At 41.2% G+C, this 26,541-nt stretch overlaps 1 protein-coding gene across 1 annotated transcript in view; it reads right to left on the bottom strand.

Moving 5' to 3' along the window:
* Positions 1–213: 213 nt before the first annotated feature.
* nrg3b (neuregulin 3b) overlaps positions 214–26,541 on the bottom strand; it is a 180,170-nt gene continuing 153,842 nt past the window's right edge. The window contains exons 4-9 of the mRNA XM_023426027.2: positions 22,304–22,330; positions 18,203–18,305; positions 15,562–15,688; positions 9,635–9,744; positions 4,849–5,028; positions 214–1,437 (exon numbers count right to left, since the gene is read on the bottom strand). Of these exons, the coding sequence (XP_023281795.1) occupies positions 693–1,437; positions 4,849–5,028; positions 9,635–9,744; positions 15,562–15,688; positions 18,203–18,305; positions 22,304–22,330 (1,292 nt within the window). The 3' untranslated portion in view covers positions 214–692. The remainder of the gene's footprint in view (positions 1,438–4,848; positions 5,029–9,634; positions 9,745–15,561; positions 15,689–18,202; positions 18,306–22,303; positions 22,331–26,541) is intronic.

Raw genomic sequence — 26,541 nt, 5'->3', positions numbered from 1 at the left:
CACAGGTGTCTGTTGCCATGGAGATAAAGAGGTTACTAGGGTGCAATTTGTCCCAATATGGCATTCTTTATGTTTGATGTGATTTGACCATCATCGGTATCTACATTGATTGTTTTATATTGTATATTATAGACAGCAATTAGCAAACACAAGCACAACCTTCCTTCACATCAGTGTGGTGAGAATGGATTGAGATGAACAAAGCCCTTAATTAACACTGTTATCTTAGTCTTTATTTTGTCACAACTGTATGTCAAATATATATACGTCTATATGACATATATTATATGACATATATAATTTCATTTCTTTACATTAGAGAAACAACATAGAGATGACACACTATTTTGGTTTCTAAGTAGAAGCTCCTTTTAAATAGTGGCATTTTTTTTTTCAATACACTGTTAAAGTCAAGCTCCCACTCAAGTCACGGTTTTGTTTTTGTTATTGAGTCACATTTATTCACAATGTGTGTTTGTTTGTCTCTTTTTCGTTATAACTTGAAGTCTTTTGTTGTGTCAGTGTTTTTCACTCTGCAGTTCAATCTGTTCGTGTTCTTCAAAATCAACGGCCACCTGTTATTGGTCCGTGTGGCCACACAGATGGTCACACCTGCTAACCATCCTGTGCCGCTAGCAAAAGTATACAGTTATTGGGAACGGTGTCTTTGAAGCTTTACAGAGTTAATCCAATCAGCTTGCAGAGGGCTTGGCATGAGCATTTCCAGTTCCTCTGCAGCTGGGTCCTTTGGTGGCCAAGGAGCAGTTTGCACCTCCGTACACAAGAGATGTCTGACCTTGGCATTGTCCCTGGGCTTCTCTTTGGCCTGCTGCCTTCAAACCTCTGGTCCCACTGCCTGTGTGCTGAACTCTGGCTGAGTATTGGACGCTTTTCCGTTCCCACTCCTGCACAGTCCCAGCCTCGAGAGTGTTTGTGCCACTGCGGTGGATCTCGCTGTGAGACCCAGACATTTTCATGGAGCTGGAAAGGCTTTTCTGTTTTAATTCCTGCGCAAGCTCCACTGTAATTTCAATGGAGCAGGGTGTTTGTGCGGAGCAGGGATTCTTCTCCGACCCCAGTGGAGCAGTAGTGGTGGCAGAGGGAGGGCTAACACTGCTGGGCATAACACCAGGCGCCAGCACTACAGTCTCGCATGGGGGAGAGGGAGAATTGCTAATGGGCACCATTGCCTTTCCAGCCAGCGCAGGGTGCCACTTGAGGAGCCCCCCTTGGTTCCGCTCACTCGTGTCCACATGGTCACTCGCTTGGAGTGAGGGGATGATGGGCACAGAACGGGTGCGCAGGGAGGGTGGAAGGAAGGTTGTTCCCTTATCCAGACGGGTGCAGGGGACCTCGGTCCATCCTTTTCTGGCTGCGAAGTGAGAGAGCGAGGTCCTGCTGAGGAGGGCGCCAACCCGTCCACTGGCAGAATCACACCTTTAGGCAGAGGAAAGAATAGAAATGGCAGGGTGAGAATGAGAGACCGAGTGATTTATATTGTGACCTTTTCGTCCTAGACACTCATTTCCTAAGAGGAAAAAAAGTGAGTGAGTAATACAGAATATGGAGATAAAGCTTCCATCCTCTTGTGCTTTTCACCATTTCATTTCAATTCCACAAAAAAATCATCTTGCACCAACAAAATTATCATTATTTAGGTATTGTTCTTTCATAATCTTTGTGTAATTATTTATAATCCTCAGCATGAGCAGCCTGTATTGTTGCTGCATGAATGTTTAACTGAAAAATCCCTTCTCTCATGACTGCCTTATCAGAGATTTAAGGCTTTAGCAACACAGCTGCTGGATTCCTGACCCTGTCCAGGGTGAGTATGTGGAAAAATGATATACTGCCTCCTTGCACTGCTGCATTCATGCTCTAATTTTAGTGTTAGAAACGAGACTCATAATAAAGTCTCACAGAACATGCTTCGTCTGGCAGGCTTATGATGTGACATTTGGGGTGAATGTGGATATGTTTGTGGGTGTGAGAGACTCAGCATGTATGTTTGCGTCACCGTGCATCCAGCGATCACATATTTCAAATGCGCAAAGTATCATGAAGCGTTGCCGACAAGCTTGAAAAGCATCATGTTCAGTATGAAAATAATGCAGCAGAGCCAGGAAAACGTATTCAGAGTCAAGTGGATAAGTTTGTATATACAATGGATGTGCACAAGAGTTAATATTGTTACTGAAGACTCAATTCATATTTTGAATCACCCCGGCGCAGCCTTAGGAGACAGCCAGTGTTATTGTCGGCTTTCAGAGACTGTTTGTAGCATAACCAAGTTTTAATAATTGAATTACTTTCCCACTCCTCCCTCGGTATTAGAAGGGCGAATGGAAGCTGGAGGTAAATCCGGCAGATCAAAACATATCTAAAAATAACTCCCGTAGCAAATTTGCCTTCAATTCTGTCCTTATCTGCGATGGGTAAATATATGTTTTGACACTGGATAATTAAACTGACAGTACTCTGCGGGGATTTGTTGTCACAAAATGGAAAACATGGAAGAGTATTCTCATGTTTGTTTGCTGTCTGTTTTTCCTTTTTTTTTTTCTTTTTTCAAACACTTTCTACCACACTACACTCTGTGCCTCCATCTTTCCTTCGCTGCACTCTCATCATCCCTACACAATATTCCTTCTTTCCTCACTTTCCGAATCGCGTTCTCTCACTCTCCTTTCCACCTCCCCGTTTATCATTTCCAGAGAGGAGAGGGTGTATCCATGGCAACAAGGGAGAGGTGGGGGCGGGAGGAGGAGGAGGAGGAGGAGGAAGAGGAAGAGGAGGAGGAGGCTGTAAGCTTGGTAGCTTGGTGTTGCATGGCTGGTAAGTCGAGAAATAGGTCATTTCAGCCTCCTGAAGGCCGGCGAAACCAACATTCGACTGACGGATCTGCGAGTGAATCATCAATGGCTGATCAGATCTAAACTGTTTTAACTGCACAAATGCGAGTTTATCCCCAAGAAGACAAGAAGCCCTCTCATTCCAGCTCCTCTCCTAAACACTTGAAAAAGCTGTGTTAGATTTAATTGCCCATAGGTTACAGATTTTGCCTTTTAAAAGAGAATTCTCATTAGTTTCTTTATTAGTTAGTTTGTTTGTTATTCTATGTATGTGCTCGTGAACAATATGTGTGTGTGTGTGTGTGTTTGTGTGTGTGCGTGCATGCGTGTGTGTGTGCGTGTGTGTGTGTGTGTGTGTGTGTGTGTGTGTTGAGAAGGAAACTGTTATGGTCCTGCAGGATCTCTCTGCACAACCATTGGAAAGAACTGCTGAGCTCCATGGAGCTTTGTTTAAAAATGTAAATTATGGAAATAGGTCACATAAAGAGTTTGGCAGCATGCAGTGTATCTTACAAGTCACTGTAACACGCAGGCAGGTTGGCATGCTAATAGGAACATGGCTAGGCACTTTTAAGTGTGTGGAATGCACGAGGGTGCGGGGACTGCTTCAATGACAGACGTTTCTGATAACAGTGCCATCACTCAAGTTGCACACACACACAGCAAATTAGGCGGTTTCTGAGTCATATGCTAAATAGGACTGCCTTACTCAGGCTTAAAGACGCTCTCTTCTGCATCTGTAAATAAAACCTAAAATAATTCAGTGTTCTCTGCGTCACTTGTTTAAGAGGAAATGCCAGTGGAGCTGCTTGACATTCTGCATTATTCTACTGAGGAAAACAAGCACCTCAATGAAGAGTGTAAGATAAATATTTCCCAGCTTTGGTAGCTGCTACACAACAATCTATCTTATTTATAATCTGTAAAAACTTAGAGAAAAGTTTGAACTGATGTGAAATAATGCGAAACTTGGTCTCTAAATGGATAATCTTTTTTCCCTCCTTGAGGACACCAGAAAAAAAACCCCAAAAAACCATCTCCTCCTTGATAACAAACGTGTCAGAGAAGATTTCTCATCAGGCTAACTTTTTTTAAACCCATGCCAGTGAGGATCATCAGGCTCTTAAAATATACGTTTTTTTTAACCCCCCAGATAGCCAACTGGCGAGAGGTGGCTCTGCCAAAAGACCTTCCTGCTTTTAAAGCCTCCTGAATCAGCGCCAGTAGCTGTGCTTCACTTATGATAGCCATGGAAATAGGGCTACTTGCTGTCCTTACTCGACACCAGGATGAGCATGAGGAGAATTCAGGATGTGTGAATGCTTGAAATTAATCCTTTGCAATTTGTATTCTTGTTCTAGTAGGCTGCAGTCACCCAGTATGGCTCCATATCCAGCATGTAAACGACAGAAAGTTATATAATTTCTTTGATATGTGGACCATGAAGCCTTCACATAATGCTCAAGCATTAGCCAAAATCAAACCATTCTGGAGATCTTGAAATTCATGTAAACTTGTGTATCATCTGATAATTAGCTTAGGCACAGTTGTTGTATTTTTAACCATGATAAAACCATGCAGATAAAACACATTTTCATTCACAGCACCAGCCTGGTGGCAAGTGTAGGGAGGATTACACACAGACTCATATCTTGGACTTCCCCAGCACCATGATAGTGTGGAGCGGTTGGGATCAAGTGCCTTCTCCAAATTAATTGTGACAGTCCCAGTTGAAGGAGGGCACAGCAGATCTCATTTATTTCCCTGGATCAGATTTCATAAACTAGTTCACGGATTTGAACTGAGAATATTTCAGTCATAAACTCATTTCTCCCAAAATTATCCTTCTGCCACTCCAACTTAACCTCAGTTAGTCCGGGGGTGTGGATCGCTGAACCGGCTATTTGACCTCAGTGTGGAGAGAGGCAGAGAGAATTTCCTCTTTGAGGGCTGAGCAAACATGAGAAAACTAACAAGAAGACAGAAGAGGTTTCACCTTCTTACGGACTCCATGTCTGTTGACTCATCCTCCTGCAAATGTTTGTAGACAGGCCCGGCCACTCTGGATCCATCGATGAGATTTGTCGATTTGTGTTTCCCTCTGGGAATGGGCGGGGTCCTGAAGTAATTAGTCTCCCTGCGTTGTTGGGCCGGACTAAGCGAGAGGGAACTACTTCTGCAACCAGAAGAAAAACAAATAGAGGGGATGAAATCACTGATGTAACGCACTGTTTCACAAAAGCTGCATTGAATCACACAGCGCTCACTAATTCATTTATTGCATCAAATTTATATCATTTTCTGTGTTCATTGATGTAAAACTGGACTGGGATGGACTGACCTTTCTGTTTGATGTTTTAGTGGAAAAAAAAGCAGCATATTCCACATTCAATTGACTCTCTGCATAAATTAACTTGGTATTGAAGTCTTAAGTAACAGACTGGGGGATCAGATACATGTGTATAAGAATAGCAATTTACCAGTAAGCAATACAATTTACATAAACATTAAATAATTTTTCTTTGCTCAATGGAACGGTTGCTGGCAGTTCTGTGAGCTTGTACTTAGTCACTTACTTATGCATTCTGTCCTGACGATAATGCTGGATTAAAAGTCAGGGGATCACCAAAGTCAAGATTTTTTTGTGCCCATCCATCTCAGGGAGCTGATTCACAGAGTCCTCTTAGAGAAAATTAGGTTGTTTTTTTGTTTTTTTGTAGACGTTGAGAGATATTTCCCTGAATAAGTGAAAACTGCAAGTGGTGTTAGAGGAAAATTCAGATCACTAAAGTCATTAGGATTTACCCTCTAGGGACCTTGAATATCTGCAGCAAATTTCACAGCAATCCATCCAAGAGTTGTCAAGATGTGGAGCAGAGCGGCGGGCTGACAGACCGACGCTGCCGCCCATAGAGCAACAAAGCTCGCATATGTAAAACACTAGACGCTAAAATGTCTGTATTTGTGAACTTTAAAATGCACCAGCTATGCGCTTGACCATATGTTAGAAAATATTTCATATACCCACAACAAAATGACCAGCATGTATTGACATCCTGCTGCCGTTAATGATCAAAACGGCAGTCTTTAGAAAACTGTGCTTTCTCCCCAGGCAGGCTGTTTTTAAATTGTACTGTGGGCGGTAGGTGGTCGATTTCAAAGCAGATCCCTGCACGTCCACAGCAATAAAGCAATGACATCAAAAGTGAATCAAAGTTATGCTGCACTATACAACAAGCTGAAGTGTGAGTATATCACGTGAGAACAAACAGCTCCAACGGCACACATGAAATACAGACAGAAATAATTTTCAGTGTATTTGAATATACTCTTGAGACTGAGGCTTCCATGTTGGTCACCTGACTCTGTTTCTTCTGTGAGCAACACTTGATTGTGTTAAGTGAAACTGGACCACAAAAACAACTTACTGACATATTATAAATGCTGGGTGAAAAATGTGTTTGTATTGTAGCACTTAACACAAATCACTGATGCCGACAAAACATTCTCCCAGCTTGGTTTTGGCTCTTGGCTCTGTGTGTATAAAGTGATGGACGTTCTTTTTTGGTGTTTAAATAGTGATCAGGTTTTTCAAACTTTAAGATTTTCTAGCTTGTCCTAAAACTGAACTCCCTGATTCATTTAAAGTCACGCAATAAACTAAATAGTCCCGTGGACATTTGGTTATTAATTGATAGCTGAATGGAACACTGCAAAAAAAAAAAAAAGAAAAATTCTGCTGTAATAATTTCCAAATGTCCATGGCTGTGGAACAATAAGCATGACTAATGTTGGCTCTAGTTTTTGCCAGCATTAGCTTTTGTATCGACTGATGTTGTAAAAAGTTGATCTGAACAAAGCTGAATTATGTCAGTTTTGTTGCCTATTAGCATGCTGATTTATTAATTAGGATTAAGGAAAAGCTGCAAAAATTAAACTATGTTCCTCGGACAAAATCACCAGGCTTTTGTAATTAATGAATGTTAAGTGTTACAGGTCTAAAACTGAACGGCAGCTGCTTATCTATACAATTCACCAAAAATGTACCGCAGCATACTCCTGATGTTAAATGGGTAAGCCTGGCCGGGAGAGTAATCCTGCACATATTTGAATCAGTTCCTCTCTTCTCATGCCTTTTTTGGACACAGTGGAGAGAGACAGAGAAGAACGGGAGACCGAGGGGGGTGACATGTGACAGTATGCCACATGAACAGTAGACAGTGTGTGAAAAACTGCTCACTGACTCGACTTGAGCGTATTGATTAGCCTACAAGACTGCAATTTCCTCATAATTCCCTCCGATCATGACAAAGGAGTCTTGGTGATTGATCAAATTCCACAATAGTACAAATGAAAACAATGATTGACCACCGGCAGTGCAATGATTATACATTGACTCGGAAGGTGTAATTTCCGTCTCCTTTTGCTGGCAAAGCATCTAGGAAATATGTGTGAGAGCAGGCAGAGTGGTGAGCTGAGCGCTGGTCACTTTATTCAGAATGTATCGAAACTGTAAATGATTGGTGTTAAATGACTGATTTGTTCATTTTCCCCTGCTGACGTGTACAACAAAAAGTCCACAATGCAACACAGAGCAGGTGCTAGTCTGACTGCTCAAGGCTTAAATTTATTGATAGAATATTTTTTAGTCACACGGCTCTGTGTGGGTCTGTTGGTTGGTATCGCTTGGGTCCTGACTGACTGTTGGATGGATGGATTGTCATTGTCATTGTTTACAGACATTCATGGGCCCCACATGATCGGTCCTGCTGACTTTGGTGATGCCATCATGATGTTGACATTCCACCTCAAGATGACTTGCCTAGTAACCTTGGTGATCCTCTCATTTTTGTATCAAGCGCCATCATCAAATACCTTCAAAACGTGTTACATTGCTATCAGCCTGTACTAATTAGCGGATACTAACGGTGGTAAAAATTATGTTTGCTACACATTATGCATGTGAGCATGATAGGATGCTAAATTTTGCATTTAGCTCAAAGCAGTGCTCACAGTGCTGCTCGTGTGGCTATAGACGGCTACTCTTGTTGGTTAAAGAGCAGGCTACATGGTTGTCTGCATTATGATGTCTATATTTTCAGTGATTTATGTGATGTCTTCACCGTCCTGAAAAATTTTACTTCAACAGATATAGTCTGCATTCAAGCAGGTGAATCAATCTGCACATGGTCATACACTGTGATTAAGCCTATGATGCACAGGTAACCTTTTGCAGCAATATTGATGGGCCATATTGACATGTTTTTATGGGGCATTTCTCCTGATAGCTCACAATGTGGTCTAGTTTTTCAGGTCAATAGCTGAAAGCATCTGGACATCATCCATCACAGTCTAGTTCTCCCCTGCCTCCTCCTACTCTGAGAACACGCTGAACAGATGATTGACTGTCAGCTGCCCACCATGAGGCACCTGCGTGACACTGTGGCAGATAAAAAGCCAGGACAGGCTGGCACCATCCCTGCAGCCACACATGACAACCTTTTGGAAAAAAAAAAAACAACCAAAAAAAAAAAAACTTTCCTCTGTGACACAGCACTGGTCCATTAAAACAGAGAACAACTGGCGCCTCAGTGGGATTTTCACTCACGTTGTCATCATAGTCAACCAGACATCTAAAAACTCCCTCTGCATGTACACACAACCTCTGAGTTCCCCATTATTTCCCCAAACATAGCTGCCTTTAATCACTGTACATCCTGTATTGTATGTTCTCACGACATAACGCTGAAGCCTTGTCTACTGCACAATGTAATCAGAGTTTAACTGACTATTTGGAGCCTTATGCACAGTCTGTTCTTTTAAATTTACAACACTCTGATCTAGAGTTCCTCCCAGTGCTGCTTTACACAATCAGATCAGGTGAAATGTAGACATTTACCAGCAATCAAACACTTTTAGTGATTTGCCAACAATGAGTGTAGTAGGCGCAAAGGGAAATAAACTTTTGTAGAAATTAGTTCTCGCACGTTGTGTTGCTGAATGTCATTAATTGTCAAACTGTGCCTGCACCCATATCATCAAAGCAAAGCCTTTCTGTAAGCATCCCAGATAGAGCCAGTGCAGCACGCTCTATACGCACATCCCTATGTTCTTCTGAGGATTTGGAATGGCAGCTTTTGATACTGACTGCTGTGATCACAAAGCACAACTGCCTGAGATCCCTTGTAGCAAAATGTTGTTAATTTTGTTGAATCTTCTGTCATTTGAAGGATGGCATGAAAGGAATTTGGTTGAATCAATGTTTAACTGTGCACATTAAAATTTGCTTCTCCTCAGAGGATGTCTCCGCCTCCCTGTATGCTCTTCCCTATCAGCGTGCAAGTAGTCATTTCAGAATCCGCCTGAGTACACATTTAATCACTTTGCACAATTTACTGGACATGTCATATAAATAAAGACATCTACTTTTTCCAACTATTTTCAGAGACTCAAATTTTCATTCCATGAAATGAGCTAAACCAATAATCCTCCTATAAAATGCCTGAATCTGACTAAGGATATACACACAGGCAAAGCTTATGGTGTTGGCAGTGTATACAAGATATATATGAACATAGCTGCTCCCACTTATAATCACCATAAATCTTTCTGAGAGTGTTTACAAATGATCTGTTTATTATTTACAGGTCTATATTTTCTACCATATTGCAGGATGATTAAATTTCTCCCTTGGCTGACTCTTATATCTGGATATTGGCTGACTGAGTGAAAGATACTGTATATGAAAGAGGGCTCGGAGTAAGAGGATGTCACATTTTCACCTGAAGCGTTTCCCTTTAGACAGCGCTCTGCTGAGAATAGGTGGGGCTACCGTTGATGTGCCTGCTGCCACGCTGACGCCCTTGATAGACGATCCATGAGAACCGCAGCTCTGCAAAAATAGAGAAGAGTAGCGCATACAGTGAGTGGTAAAACATGGTAATTTGGGCTTCAGGAATTACCTTCACTATTATCCTCATGCTGTCTAAAACACTCAGAAATTGAGTTTCTTTATCATAGCTTAGCTTGGATTTATTTGTTATAATGATCAAAATCAACGACAAGATGTTCAGGTGAAAGTGATTGTAAATCAACACAGGAATAAACTCAGGCTATAATGTATAATGCTGGTGATACTGTATCAGGCTCAGCAGCAAGTCCCTGCTCAGTTTTGAGTTCCCCGTCAGGCTGAGGATGTTGTCTCTCTAACGTAACCCCCCTAACAATAATAATAATGATAATAATCTTTATTTATAGAGCACATCTCTAAACCCACGTTACAAAGTGTTTCACATGAGGCAACGACTTCAAAACAAACAGATCATAAAAACAATTTCTGATAGAGTAATAAGCAAATAGTCAGGCTTAGTGTCTCAGGCAGAGTGTCTTTAATTACACTTTACATTTTAAACTGCAGATTAGGATGGGACGCTTTGTGAATAAACTTCACACTGCCCCTTACAGCACTCCCGCTGCACTCAAGAATTAATCCCACACAAGATTACATTAATGGGTTCCTAAAGTATCTCCCCCCTCCTCAATTCTTCCTTTATTCTTATCAAAATTAACACTATTATCTTACAACAGGCCCCAGACAGAGCTCTGGCATGGCGACCATGAATGCTCCAAGAAGCCCCCTGCGAAACACTAAGTCAGGAGATAATTCTGTTATTCCAGCTACAGTACTTCCTGCGCTGCCCTTTCTCTTTGTCTGATTGTACATCATTAAAGCAATTGCATGTGACTTAGAGCTGGTTCACGGTTCTCATGCCTGATAAGCCTCTTTTTCTCCCTTACACCCCTGACTCCCAGAGGGAGCTGTTACTGCTGTTCACTAGTTGTGCAAGAAAATGGGATCATTTTGGCCACCCTCTCATATACCCTGCGGGTGGAGAGCGCCACGCTTTCTGGAACAATTGATGTGGCAAACTTTCCTGGAGGACGATATCTATGTCAGGGGACTGTGGCAGACAATGGCAGACCTGTATGGTGCAACCCATTTCACTCGCTCCCTCCTATCTCCCTTTTGCCTTGTTTTTATGCCACTTGTGAAAGCCTTGGATAAACACCAAGCATAGTGGCTTCATTTCAAGGGGAGACAATGGGAAAATACAGGAGCCTGACAGAATAACAGAAGAATTTACCAATCTATTGACTATCTACTACATAATAAGGAGTAAGGAAAACCTATGCAGTCAGAGCAGCGTTAATCTTCCTTTGATTACCATTAAATCACATGTCCTGAACTGTGAATAATGGGGTATTTGATCATTCTTCAACAAGACCAGGAGCATGAAACACCTCCAGACATCACCAGTTTCTACTAAAACTGAGCAATGTGTCAACTCTCTGAGCCAAGACGTGACAACTACTGATGGCAAACACAATTTTGGCTCTGCCTGATATCAAAATGTTAATCAGTTGTTTTAGAATTATGCACTGGCATGCACATTAGCATGGAGTTTGTAACTGTTGACAACATTATTAATTTTCAAGCTGCACTGGCCCGTTGTTTTTATTAATCATGGCGATACCTACAGACGCATTAATATCGTCCCCACCGCTGTCACAACACCTGCTGAACAAGTGGCTAATATTCTTCCACCGTTTTCTGCACTGTGCCGTCAGTTTTTTTCTTTTCTTGTCATGATAAAAACCACAACTTCAAGAAACATACAGCACTTTCATGCATATGAACTTCAGTCTGTTAGACATATTTCAACACTTTCCCTTGAGGTGAAAATACTTAAAAAAGGAGAGTAGTTAGCCAGTTCACTGAACACTTATCCAATGCCTGTTTATTTAAAGAAGCCTACGTAACAGCTGCTGAAACAAATGGCAAAAAACAACGGTACAACAGTAACACAAGAAGAGAAGAGCCACAAAGTCACCTAAGTAACTCTATCTAAACAGTTGGCTTCAACAAACAATAGCCACATTAAGCTACTGGTCATTGCAGACCAAGTAAGGATATAGCTGTAAAAACCGTGAGTCTATTCAATTTAGCAAAAGTGGATTTTATTGCTTATGAGTTTAACTTAACATGTGTAAAAGGATGTATGAAATGTTTCCTTTCTCAAGACTTACACAGTGTCACTTTAAACCTTTTCAGTTCATGTTTCAGATATTTTTATTCCCCAAACTGCTCTCAAACATGGTCTTTTGCTTTCTGCTTCTGACGCTTTTTTTTTGTTTTTTTTTGTATCTCTGTAAACACACTTTGAAAAATACTTTGGTATTCAAAAATTGGTGCAGTATTGAATCTTGGAAGGAAGACACTGTGTCTTACAACCTCAGAGTTTTATAAAATTGACTGTGGTGTAACAGAACACAGCCTTGTGGCACATTAGAGGGTTTTTGGTACACAATGCTCTGGTCTGTGGCCCTACTCATTCTCTATCCCCATGCAATATTCATACAGTATGCTCATCCGTAGCTTTGCATCACTCCTCAGGGTGACTCAGTTTCTTCTTAGAGTAAGGCTAGAATAGTTAGTTACCACCACTCAAGCTTCCGGCTGCTGGGAATTGAGTTTTTGTGTCCAGTCTTCCCACACTGTGTGCCCCTATTCCTTCATGTTGGTGCATGTCTGTTTCAGTGGAGAGAGTCTGGTGGGTGCATACCCTATTACTTTTTATTTGAGACACAGTGTTATTGCCACAGATGTGTTGATTCAGATCTCAGATGAGGTGGTAGGCGTTTACATTTCGATTTCTCTTTTCCCTTTTTATGATGAAAGTGTTTTAAAAGGAATTATACAATCATACATGACTGAACTGTTTGAAGGTCTGTGCATTTATAGTTAAGTGCAGGAGTGTATGTAATTCACATGGCTTTTTCAAACTCAAGAGTTACAGATGGAGAGAACGTATGCACAGAAATGTTACCAGATGTGCAAATATGTATAGGTATTTGAGATCACAGATGGAACAGACACAGAATTATCCAACACCTGCTGCATATGCCAGAGCTGGTGCACGGAGAAGTCAGATATGGGAGTTCAGGAATATATGTACTGTAGAAGCAGAGCCGGTGCCTATTTAAAAAAAAAAGATGTTAAGGGTCTCCTAGCTTTATCTCTTAGCTGGCTTCCACTTGGAGCATTGCTGCAGAAATCACTGTTTAACAATGATGTCAGCATATACTGTATAAGTCTTTGCATTGCTTCTCCACACGCCTTCAGTTCAGGGAGTTGACAGACTGTATTTTTGAGCAGGTTCAGGATACTACAGTAGTGCCTCACTTTATCATAGAGATGCTGTGGAAGACATTGACCAAAATGGACTTCTGTTTCATCCTCCCCTCTGCACCTGTCTCAACAGAGCTTTTGTTTCCAGCTCATTGTGCTCATCCTCCACCTTACTGCCTCAAACGCACACAGCCGAAACCACTGTGTTGTGATGCCGAGTAGTTATGCAGCATGCACCAAATGTTTTTGAGCCTCTGCAAGAACACTCTGCTCTGTTCCTCCTTCTATAGTATTTCCATGCTCAGTCAGTTCAACTTTAAAGAAAAACCCGCAGAACTTGTAGGAATGCACCACCCACAGCACACGTCCTCTCTGTGGATGGCTGCAAGCTGAGGGAGTGGGTGGAGATAAGCAGTGGTCTGGGGTCGCTGTGTCAAATATGTGGAAAAATGGGTTTCACTTGTTAATCTTTCTTTGGTCTGCCCCCCCCCCTCCTGGGTACTTATAGCCAGTGATCTTTCACATCCCACCATAAGCTTCCCTCACACTGTTCTTTTATAGCTTGTGTTTCTGTGTCGTTGTGTTATTACTGTCTTTTATTTTTGTCTTTGCCTTGTGCCTGGTTTCATCCCAGTGTCCAGCTCGGAACGGAAAGGCATTTTGTGGAGAAATACAAGGCTTCACTAAAATCTGAGCCCTCACATATTCCTGTCACCACATTTTCATCATCGTATATAATAGCCTGCTATTGTGCTATGGGACAATAGGCCTGCGCCTGACTGAAATACATTAAACTGGGCTCCGATGTGCTGAGAATGGTTTGGTGTCAGTGGAACTTTTGGGGCTCTTCACAGTTACAAGGTTTCTCTGCAGAGTGTTGCGAACGTGTCTGTGCAGTGGTGAAATCATAAGCTGTGCTCTGGCTTATTTGAAATTCATCTTTTTTTTTTCATGTCACTTAAACACAGCTACTTAACAGCTGCAAAATTTACATCAAATGTTGTATCACTTCTCAGCTGTCAACCGCTCAGAGCCATAATTTCAAATGACACCCTCAAAAAGCTTTCAGATTGTGCCAACTGCAGTTCCGTGGGTGGGGCTAGCTTGAGGGGTGTTTGTTTCAGTGGGTGACACTAGACACTGTTGCATTATTAAACAGCGTCAGTACAGGCTACATTTGGCAAACGCAGAAATGACAGAACAAGGCTGAACCTGAATGAGGAATTTTCAGACGACAACAAATACAACTGTGTCTAAAACAAATGTGTTGGAAGATACATTTTCATGTCGTCTGAGGCGCAGCTTGTTTGTAATCACTACTCACTATCTACCTTTAAACACACATACTGATAGTCATGCGAATTGAAGAAGCAGTTATTTATGCAATTTGTGATGGTGAGTAACACGTAGAAATTCCAACTTGATAGCGCAGGTATGTGACGGGAAAGTAGTGATGGGTATAACTTCCTCGAACAATCAGAGAAAGTTGCACACTGAACAAATAAATCAAAGACAAACAAAAAACAAAAAACAAAAAAACGAATAAAAAGTGCAGGAGCAAATAATAAATGAACAGAATATGTGAGCATTTTAGGTTGCATTCAGGGAAGTGCTAATGCGTTATGGCGATTGCACTCTTGATGAGACCTTTACATGGGTGCATTAGGCTGCAATTACCTTGGGAGTCAGTGGAGACATCAGCCTCATCAGTGCCATCTACATCCTCCACCTGCTCTGCTGTGAATGTCTGGGTCACTTCTTCTCTCCTGCCATTCCTTTTAACTTAACCAGGAGTTTGTCTTTATGATTTGTTATTGTGAAATTAGATTTTTTTTCTTCTCTGGCCTGTATGTTTTCTTGATAAAAAATCGCAGTTTGTTTTTCTATGCAAATCAATAATTTGATTTCATAACTTTGAGGGCTGAAAATGTCTCCAATTTGTTTATGCAAATTTTTAGTTCTGCTCCAAAAAAAAAAATTTTATTTTCTAATAAAAAAAATAATTTTTTACTAGAGGCTAGCCCTGTCTGCAAAATCAAAATTTTTAATACAGCAAGTGAACACACTTGCAAAATACATTCTTGGCATTCTCAGTAGTAAAAGACCACTAGCATGGCGCCATTTAACATCACTTGTCCACCGTACAGTGTTGCTGCGCTTGCATGGTGACTTCAAGATCCCCGACACACCACAGATTAGAATTTCCAATCTGCAGTTTGTCACAGGAATCTGTCATTGTGAACATGACAAGCAGATTTTTCCTGTATAACACATGAGGCATTTATTTTAAACTATAATTCCCCACTGTCTCTCAGCTCATGTCAGATGTGAGTGGGAAACAAAAGGCTTCAGCTGGTAGAGAGATTATTAAGACCCGTATCATACATCATCCTGTCAAGCACTCTATAAACTCGGTTTTCTTTGTTTTTTAGAGAAATACTATGGTATATTGAGATGAAAATGATGATAATAATTGTGAAGACATGACTAGAAATGTATTAGTGTTACGTAAAGGCTTACCTTCTGGATTTGAAGGCTGTATTGAAGCCTGGGAGCAGATTTGGACATGAGGCCAGAGGCGTTGACACTGCAGTCCCTCAGGCTGCGACTGTCAGAGAAATGAGCCTGGAGTTTTTCCCTGTGTCTCCTGTGGGGGAAAGTGTGTGCAGAGAGTAAGAGAGATGGCAACATTATGACTAAAATGAAGTTCAGAACAAGAGAGGGTTTCATGACAAAGATGGTGGTTCCTTTCACTATCAAATTTGCTTTAGCGTCTGTGTGTAAAACAAACACATACTGTTCATATATTAATAAGTCTTGAGATAAGCTCTGCAAACAAACTGTCTTGAACTAGTCATTATAGACAGGCATGTATGTTAGAATGACAGTGAACAAATAGACATTTTCATTGCTTCTGTGACAATTCACATGATTTGCCTTACGGCAAAATTACGAGCTCTCACAGATGTTTGTCAAGCGTTTTACCCTTAAAAAAAGTTAAAAGTGACAAAATGAGCACCAGTCAATTTGCAACTCACATGCATGTTTTTTTCCGAGCTGTAACTGAAGGTTTGCTGGTAGTGAAAGGTGCTGAGAAAGGCTACAAAAATAGCATTGGGAGAAAAGATGTCTTGCACAAGTGAAAATTTAATCAAGGCAATGTTCCGTGAAACGTCAATTTCATGCCTTTGTGATAATATTCTGGCAATAGAAAGTAAGAAAGATTTTCCAGAAATACCAGCACAGACACCAGAGTTTTGGATTCCTACTTTACAGAGCGAGACTATAAGAAACTGTTTGGTTGGTAACAGGTTTTGATGTATGGATCATGCACAAGTATGTATAAGCTATTCAACATGTCACATCTCTGGTGCTGGGTACAGTGGCATTTCGTTTATTTGTGCGTCTGGTAACTTCAGCAGACTTTCCACTTTTCCTGCACCATAAATAGCTTAATTTTTTTCATCTGCCCAATATAATTTCTTCCAATCTTTTCTCATAACCATATAAAAAGCACTTCTGAACAAACTGCGCGTCTGAAAGAAAAGTAAAATACCATCTTTAAGCTATGCCAAACACAAAATTTGAGAATGTTCTCTCACTTTGGATTAAACTTTGATTGGATTAAAAATTAATTGATGCTTAAGACTTTTGGATTAAATGTTAATTCACCATTAAATGTTCATTTTTAAATACTAGGTTGTTGAACTGTCTCTGCAGCCGAAGCCTGTTTCATGTTTGCTGAGTAAAGGATGTGGCGAGAAGTTCAAATCCAGGAAGCAAAAGTTTCAACGGGTTGAAAAGAACAAGCTTAACTGCGACTAAAATGGGGGGTGGGTGTGGGGGGTGAGGGTGACTCACTGTCAAAAAAGAATTATATTTTTTCACTTACACAGAATGTAAGTGAAAAAATATAGACCATATAGACCAAAAATATACACCGATCAGCCACAACATTAAAACCACCAGTTTATATATTAATTGGCTGTGTCTGTTTTAATTCAGCCACGCTCAGTTATTATCTAAAGCTTACTACATCATCTAGTATAGTATAATATAGTACAGTACTTATTAGTTAATGAAGTTCATTTCATTCCAGCCAATGATAATCAGCGACTGATGGTGCATATTTTGCAAGCATCAGCACTATTGTGATATGTAGTCCCACTTCCACGTCTTCCTAATTACCAAACTTTATAACCACATATAATTAACCTGACTTTGATTTTCATTTCTTCTGGTCTTTAAAGTGTACAAGTACATCTCTTATCTCCAACTCCTCTGTGTAGTCTTCAAACCAAATCAAGAATGCAGCTGTGCTAATCTTCTGTGTGAAGCACTGATATAATGCAAATAGAATTTTAGGTCTTTGCTGAAGAGCAGAATGAACTTAAGTATTGCAGGGAGAAGCTTTTCTATCTGAGCTGCAATGTCAAACAACATTTGGGGAAAAGAGATTCAATTTAATAAGGTTTCTTGGTCTGGATAATTTCCGCAACATTAAACTCTACCGTAGCGCCAGGGCTCTCGGGTCACGCTGACCGATACGAGCTGCACTATTCAGAGCGCCACAGTGCTGAAAGTAAAATCCATTTTTGTTGATCAAACTGAATTCAATCAACTGAACCTACATTAACTCCCGCCTTTACACTCTGCCATTACTTTTCTTTGTCTACATTCCTTTTCTTTCTTCTACCCGGCAGTGAGTAAATGATTTTGACGGGCTGCTTTAGTGCTGCCTGGTACCCTCTTACTTAGTCACACACATGCACACACACACGCACACATTCACACACACACACACACACACACACACACACACACACACACACACACACACACACACACACACACACACACACACACACATTTAGGGTCTAATGTTTTTGAACTTGATCTAGCTCTTGCCTTGTCTGTGTGTTTTGTTTTGTGTGAGGCGTTTTGCGACACACCTGCTTGCTAAAAGCACTTTACAAATAAATCTTACATGAGTATCTTTCGCAAATGTATCCTACACAATTTAAGTCTGATGTCCTGCTAAAACATCCGCTAGCTGACTCACACTTAGATTTTCATTGGGCTCCATGCCATCCAGTAAAGTGCTCTTTCTGCACAGCCGGGGGCATACTCTACTAATGTGGTGCAGGCTGGCATCACTCACTTGTTACGGCGGTAGAGAGCCATACATGCCACTCCAAGGAGACAGATCCCCGAGGCAATGCTGAAGATGGACAGCACCTGCCTCTGGTAGGTGTCGCCGCTCTCTGTGGAGGACAGAATACAGTTCAGGCCTTTGAATTTCTCCTGTGACACGAAGGACATGGGCTGTGGCTGTGATTGAGCGGGGGAGGAAGAGTTGTATCGTGAATTTACATACGAAACCCACACAAACGATGAGTGGACGTACACACTCAGCCACACACAGACATCCACCCACAATCTGTATTAGCATAAAGCGACCATTGCTGCTGTCAGTAAATGTCAGTGTTTGAGCATGGGATAGGGACATGGCAGACACAAGCAGGGCTCAGTGACATGTGCTAACTGAAGTGTGATAATCATTTCGTTCAGACAAACCCAGCAGGCAACACCGATGGACTGTCTCTGCACAGCGGGGGCCACACCAAGCGTGTGTGTGTGTGTGTGTGTGTGTCTGTGAGTGTGCAACTTCTTTATGTGTGTCAGCATTCAGAGACTGATGGCGACAGGGAATTAGCAGCAAATGAATGCTCCCGGAGCTTCTTGTCAGACCCCTGCACATCAGCAACAGAGGCTTAAGGTCAAAAGCAGCTGGGACAAGTAGCAGTTGATCCCAGCAGATTTCTGTCTGACTGAGCAGCTGGATTGGGGACCTGCACTACTTACTGTGGTGCATGGTGCAGGGGTAAAGGCAGTGCAAATCATAGCCTGACAAATTGTCCAGTGGTCAATAACGAGCAAAGTAAAAGTGTCGATCTAAAACACTGCTGCTTGGTACGTAACCAATCTGCTGACATCCACTGTCGAGAGTTGGAGAGACTTCTCTGTCTTGCTGTCACTCACGACCTTGAACACAACCTGTGACATCACTCAGTCACTCAGACACAATAAACCCTCCTGTGTTTGATCTCACCACCTTGACAGCTGCAGGGAAAAGTGCAGAAAACATCACCGTAACCTGTTCATGACCTTTGAGGGCTTGTTTGTGGCTTTTGATGCTGTCAACAGAGAACTGTCCTGGGAGGTCTTCTTCATCCGTGCTTGTCTGCCCAGGTCTATCAACTTCCACTCAACTCTTGTTTTAAGGGCATAGTGACTGTTGGAGAGCTTTCCGTGTTCAAAGCTTACATTGAAGCACAACTACGCAGTCTATTTACCCCATCTATTTTTTTTTCCTTCATTTTCTTCTAGTGCTGCATCAACATATTTAAAGGTTAGTATGGTGGAACTGAGTTCAAACTGGAGGGAAACCTTTTTAATATGAGAATGCTTCTGGCCAAAGTTAAAGATAACATCTGAACACATCCTGGAGTTATAAAATGTGGATGTATAAATATATACATCACAGGTCCAAACTGCCCACTCAGCTGCTGCGAAAGAAGGTAGAATGGGTTGGAATTAAAATAGAGCCAGTCCAAAGAAATGCTGCAGGGGGGATCTGATGTGAGACAGTATTGCTTATTTAACACTGGCAAACTGACAAATTGCTGCCTGGATAATTTTGGTTGCAATCAAAAAGGGCTGAGATACAGCACATGCATTTGGGCTTTGCTTTATTATGATGAAATTAATAAAAGGTTTTGAAATTGGGATGAATGTTACAGCTTAGCCATTTTTATTGGCATATTATCATCTTGAAAAAGAGCAATCTGGTGTATCTGACTGGTGCTGGATTTGTAATGTTGACACCAATATTGATATTTCAGGATAATAAAAATGGGATAATACCTAAATATATGCACGTGTAGCAAAGATTTTGACCAGGCTCTATTTAACACGGTTATAAGAGTTGTGATAAAGATATGTTTGGGGCAGTATGCTTGCCATCAGAAAAATAAACTCTATTAGCAAACATAAGAATATAAGATATGCCAATTTTATCCAGTGAAAAATATTGGAATTTAAAACATAAATAATACATATAAATATATATTTATACAAAATTATAGTAACTCGATTTTGACAAAATGAAGGTAAAATAGCACATAAACAAATGCAGCATATAAAATTTTTTTTTTGCTGTGATAGTCCACTAAAATGTTTTTATCTATATGGTAAAATATACAACTATAATAAGCCAGAATGATTGATAATCTCAGCTCTGAGATCTGTCTGTCTGGTTCTATCTCACTAGTAGTATAAAACTTCTCAGCCGTGGAACAAGTTCTTGACTTGCAGATGCTTGAACCCGTCCTGGCATTTGTCAGGAAGGCAGCAGCGAATATCTGCAAGCTGCAATTTGCAAATGAACAACAGAAGTTGCCTCTGGTCTCTGTTCGTAAGTAATATGTCACGTGTATATCTGTGCCACTGTAAACCCTCCAGCCTTTACGTTTCATTAGTGAAATGACCTCTCGACGGTTGTATGGTTGAAATATGTGGGACAAGTCTTTCCATGCTGCCCCATCATCAGTGCTCATGTGGAGCACCACCTGAGACAAGCCTCTGCCTTTTTTGGATAGATGAAATAGGCTTTTCCAAAAAATCTGAACATAAAAACAGCTGTTCACAAAGCTCTGCTGAATGGCTGCAAGGAACAACCAACATGCAGTCTGTACATAAAACCATTACAGGCCTTTCATGCCTGATGCCTACAAGGCATTCTTGAAATTAGATGCAAGAGCACGTTGGGAAAGGGAACAAACCGAACAGCCTCAGCTATACTGACTAAGCCATGTCATATTAAAAACAAGGACAAGACAATCCCATATGGCCAGCTATGCCATAGCAACCACTCCATACAAGGCTATAATGAAGACCATGCTAAAGTATCCATGACAAACTGGGGTATTGAGCCCGAAATACATCAGAGCAAACTAGTGAGACACACAGAGCTGCAGCCGCTGGGCTAAAGAATGCAAGAAAATTAAAAGACAAGATCATATTTAGAGCACTCAATCCCACTTCAAACACAGCTTTGCTGAATTCTGACTGTCTCCGACTCTGACTGTCACATACTGGACTTATATAACAACTTTCGAAAGATTCTTTGCAAAAGCATAGTCATAATAAGTCATAATAAAGGAGCACAATGAATAAGTAAGTGAGTGTGCCTAGAGCTTACCTCAAAAAAAAAAAAGAATCTGTGCTTCTGTCTGTCATCTGTCCAGCTATCAATCGTTCAATCCAGTTCTCATTTGCTCTAATGCATCCGCCCACCTGCAGTAGCATTCTGAACTAATTTAGACCCCCCCAGATTAAAATCACTGAACTGAGGAATGCTGTGTGCAGGGGAAGGCATCTCCTTCAGAACGTCTTCTCTTTCCTCCTATTTCCTGGAGCAAGTGTGTGATGTGACGGCAGTGTATGAAGCCATGTTAATGGAAAACTTCACAGCATGCAGTGTTGGTTTTTATGTATGCACAAAAGGCAGTGAGAGAGCGAGGAGAAGACAGCAAAAAGAGAAAATGAAAAACAGTGCGAGTGTGGCAGAGAGTGGTGTGTGTGTGGGGCGGGGGTAAGAGTGTATATTCCCTCTGGACAAAAAACAGTGTGTCACTATTAAAGAAAGAGGGCTAGATAATTTGGTTTTTAAAGATTTGTTAACCACCTGGAAGGTGGAAAGGCACCTTAAGTAATACCAAGGGAATTCCAAAGAGGTTTAAATTGTATTTGCATTGCCTCCTGCCACATTGGAAGACATTTCTGTATTAGTATTTGGCTATAAGATGGTTTTTTCTTTGCATATCCAGATGAAGTACATGTAATTCAAAACACAGGAATATTTTTTCACATTACATATGATATAACAGTTGCAGAAATCCCTGCTAAACTGACTATACACTCATGTAGGGAGCAGACACACATTCATACATGAACTGCAGCGGTCTGACTTTATTGCTTTATACTCATTACACAACTCCTCTCTAACAGTACTGTTCCTCATGCAGACAGAATACACCTAATTCACCACCACGGTGTTTCCATGGAGACTGGCCCACATTAATTTTCCAAGGTGAGCGGCCTTGTTGTGCTGGATTGTGTGTTTTGTGTGCGGTATTCCACAGACAGAAGGCACATTAAAGATTGAGCACGCCACACAGTCAATGAAAAGTTGTCTTACCCATGAACTCGATCCCAAGTTCATCCGCTGTTCCATTCAAGGCCGGATAGCATGAGAAAAGGGAGGGAATAGGTAAGCAGGGAAGAGGGGAGGGGGAGAGAAGGAGAGAGAGAGAATGAAACAGTTACAACATGATGCGCCTCTATCTTACTTAGAATTCACCTTTGGGAGACACACATGCTGCAACAAGACCATAAAGTTGGTTTGACGGCTTTCTCTGACATGGCTCTCCCCTGTGCACCAGGTAATGAGCCAGCCAGCCCCAGATGCTTGGTATGCTTTTCCATGATACACTCTGAATTCACACAGCCTGCAGAAGCTTTGGCTGAAGAAAGAAAACAACAAAGATATGGGGGCTGAGAGGATTAGAGGAAGGATCATGAAAATAAAAGTTGAAAATGACATATCATATAGCTTTATGTCACTGACATTGCTTTTCACAGGCCTTTTATATTGACTTGAGCCTGAGGCATTGCAGTAATTGTTCTCCTCTGTTTCCAAGCATAGCTTTTCAATATTCACACTCTGGTGGCATTAAGATGCACCACACCAACACACACGTCCACATGCATGCGCACCCGTAGGCATACACTGTTTTACACTCGGGTGTGCACACACACTTTGACATAGATCTTCTCTCTCTCTCTCACTTCTCACTCACTCACACAGTCTTTCTTCACGCAGTTAAGTCCCGTTCCCCACCCGTCAGTGCTGGGGAAACAGATAAAAAAAAAAAAAAGAAGAGCACTCGTGTTCTTTCCATCCTGACAGTGCCCCCTTTTCATGTCACTGTAATGTAATCTCATTTAAATTAAAATGAAACCCTCACTAGTAATTGCTTTTCTGATAGAGGTGGTCTGAGTTTTAAATAGAATGCGGCTTGCCAAGCCCCTGACAGATTATACGGTGGGCACCCTCAAAAAAAACAAAAAACAAAACAAACAAACAAAATAAAAAAATGGCTAACAGAAATTAAAAAAATAAAATAAAATAAATAAATAAAAAAACATCTGTTCAGGGATGCATTTTGATTGTACCGTGGGGGAAATCTGTCGGTGCAGTGGCTTTATAATTTTGAGGAAAATAAAAACCACAGAATTGGAGCGAGGTTAGGAAAGGCAAAAGACAAATGAACATTTGGATGAATGGCTTATAATAACAGAGGGTTATCTGGCTCTATTATAAAGGGTGTGATTTCAGGAAATATGTCTTTTTTATTGTGAAATTAGAAATCCCTGGAAAACTTATGACATCTCGAGAAAGTTTCAGAGCATGCAAATGATATTATTAAATACAAAGCCAAGTTTGTCATTTCCTCTCAGACTGCCTGACAGATTCTTAATGAGGCGAGGGGATTTTCATGATTACGGTGATAACAGGAGAGAAATGAGAAAAAAGCCTGAAAGGCAGAGTCTGAAATCCCCAAATTAATCAATCAATTAACAAATTAATTCATCTTTCATTTTCTGTATTCAAACAGGAAGTAGGTGTCATCGTGATTGTACTGAACACAATGTAAGTTCATCATTTTCAGATTTATCCATGTAGCCTGGAGGATTATTTAACAGATGCAAGCATTTATCATACACTCCTACTGAATAGTCAGTCTCATACCAACTCACAAACTAATGATTAAAACAGTTAAAAGCCAATCAATTCTGGCCAGTGGACATTATGTTTTTGTTTTTTCTGCCATGAGGAGTTTTGTATGATTATGATATGGTCCACACTTTTGTGACTAACCGCTTATTGTCACTGTGGCACGAACACTTGCCAAGGCCAGAGAGGTGAATGCAGCTTCTTAGTGATGTTGCCTGATCTGTATTATCCATTCAAGCCTTTCCCCTACGATTGCCCATGGCAACAGTGAACACTTTTCCACTCCAAACCGCCCCGACTGTCACAGCCTGTGCAGATGATGTCATTACAACACTGATACACATCCCTTCCTCTGGCACTGCCTTGTCTGGAGACATTCACCAATCATAATATGTGCAGGCTCCCAATCCTTCGCACTGGCAACTCAAAGCACCCTGGGGAATCATTTACGGCGTCTTGTGGGAGGCCTTGAGGAAGCTTGGAGAATACCTGCGCATCATGTCAGATGCTTTAAGAGGCAGGAATCTGGCAGGTGGGAGAGACAATGGCAGGAGCGAATCAAATCCTTAATCCCCTCCTTCACTTGGGTGAGCAGGGAACTGGGAAGCCAATGTGTGTGTTTGTGTGTGTGTGTGTGTCTGGCTTTGTGTTATTGAACCCAATATCCCGTGTAGCTACGTACTCCAGGCATAATATCTACCGGAGATAAATAGTTCAAATTAGGCTTGCCTTCTTCCTCTTTGTAAATCAGCTGGGTAAAAACCAAAGGCTGGCTCACCTCCCACTTTCCCGTCTTCAATCTTCCACTAAACATCACCTCTGTAGTCTCCAAGGTGCAACTGGCCCAACTGAACATCATTAGTGGCACGCTCTAAAGTCTCTCACAGTTGAGGAAGAAACTCATTGCAGCGCTTTATCAGGTATAAGCTAAATTGCAGCCTTTCCACACTTGCATGCCTCCAATTAAAGACCCCGCCACTTCCCTACTGTGCACCAATATGCAAGACCCCCAAGCTCCTTCTCCCACCCTCATTTCCAAAGCTGAGCGCAGCAGTATAGCTGGAGCACCTGGCAGGGAGCCTCTTTTTCCTTTTGTCCCTGGGCTTTTGAGATGTGCACAGCAGACTCTGTTTGTCTTTCTACCTCTGTAAAGATGTAAGTATGAAGGAGTGGCACTGCATGCAAGCCAATCCAAACTGCTCTTCTGAGTGACTGTTTTGTGGCCAGTCAATACCAAGACAAAGGATGAGGGACGATGGATGATTTGTGACTGTAAAGTGCACAGAGATTGGCTTCAGAAAAGAAAGGAATAGGTAAAAGGAGAAAAGCGTGCGTGCTAGATGAAACTTTTCTCACCACAGGCAGTAAATTTGCGTCTCATGCTGCCACGTCAATGAGTGAAAATGTAAAATTAAACTCTGCATGCAAACATGAATTAGAAAACAAACACACACACACACACACACACACACACACACACACACACATACATACACACAATCAATTGAATTTCACAGCAGCTCGTCCCAATTGTAGTTGCTGTTAGTCTGTGCATGTATGTGTGTGTGTTATTACATGACTTGGCTTTTGAAAGCAGGATAATCCTAAAAACCCTTGGTAATCTGGGTAAATTTTAGATTACTCTGTATCAACAGAGATCAAAATAGGCTTCATTCCTCTCTCAAATCTTCCAGGGTACACTTATCTCTTATGGTGGTTCAACAATTGTGGCCACAACACAGCTTTCGGTGGAGAGCAGGTGCTTGCGTGGAGTGGGGATACAAGACAATTTGGATACAGTTTTTGTATTACAATTGTCAATACTTTATTTTTGTCCTCTAAAAGAGGTTGGTGATGAGGTCATGGCACCAAATTTACTCCTAAAAAATTCTTAAACATGATTTGGCGAATCTATAATAATGATTTTATAATACTTTTTTGTTATAGGTATTTCATGGGTTTTACATATAGTGATCCATCTATTTTGGATCTATCCATCTATTTTATGGACCGACTTATCACTTACAGTAATAAGTTGTATAAATGACATTTAGAATACATAACCATTATATACTTTTGTGCTAACAGAACCAGTTAGTCATACTTCAAGGTGGTTCAGGAGCACATAAAGAAGACAATACAACAGAATTTAAGAACGAAAACAAGGCGAAAGAACGAACTGAACTTTTAACACAACAAAAGTGAAAAGCGGGGCCTCTACACAAACTTGGTGTCTGGCCTTTAAGCTCCCAAATCCTTCTGTTAGATGAAAGCAAAAGCTTATATAACAATAATAGAAGAGGGTCTATCTTTGCTTTCCATGAGATTTTTATATTCATGACAGGTCTGGCAAGCTGCAGTTTAGATGATATCATATGCAGGTTGTTTATATACTGCATATGGATATGTGGAGTACAAAGTGTACACACCATGGGCGGATGGAGATGACTCTTGGCTCCTCACTATAGAGCCCTCTGGAAACGAGCCCACTTCAATGTAACATCTGTGATGGGCGGTGTCTTGCATTCAGCCCTGCACATGTGACATGTAACACTCACCCACCTTCTTTCTGTAGCATCTAAGTAGGTTTTCCACCAACAGTAAACACTCTCTCTCTCTTTCTACTGAAACATTGTGTA

The sequence above is a fragment of the Seriola lalandi genome, unplaced genomic scaffold (genome assembly GCF_002814215.2).
Source record: "Seriola lalandi dorsalis isolate HSWRI2012SDOR001 ecotype SW California unplaced genomic scaffold, Sedor1 jcf7180002054801, whole genome shotgun sequence".
Lineage (NCBI taxonomy): Eukaryota > Metazoa > Chordata > Actinopteri > Carangiformes > Carangidae > Seriola > Seriola lalandi.
Note: the sequence above shows the minus strand (reverse complement) of the source record. Positions and strands in the feature narration are given on the sequence as shown.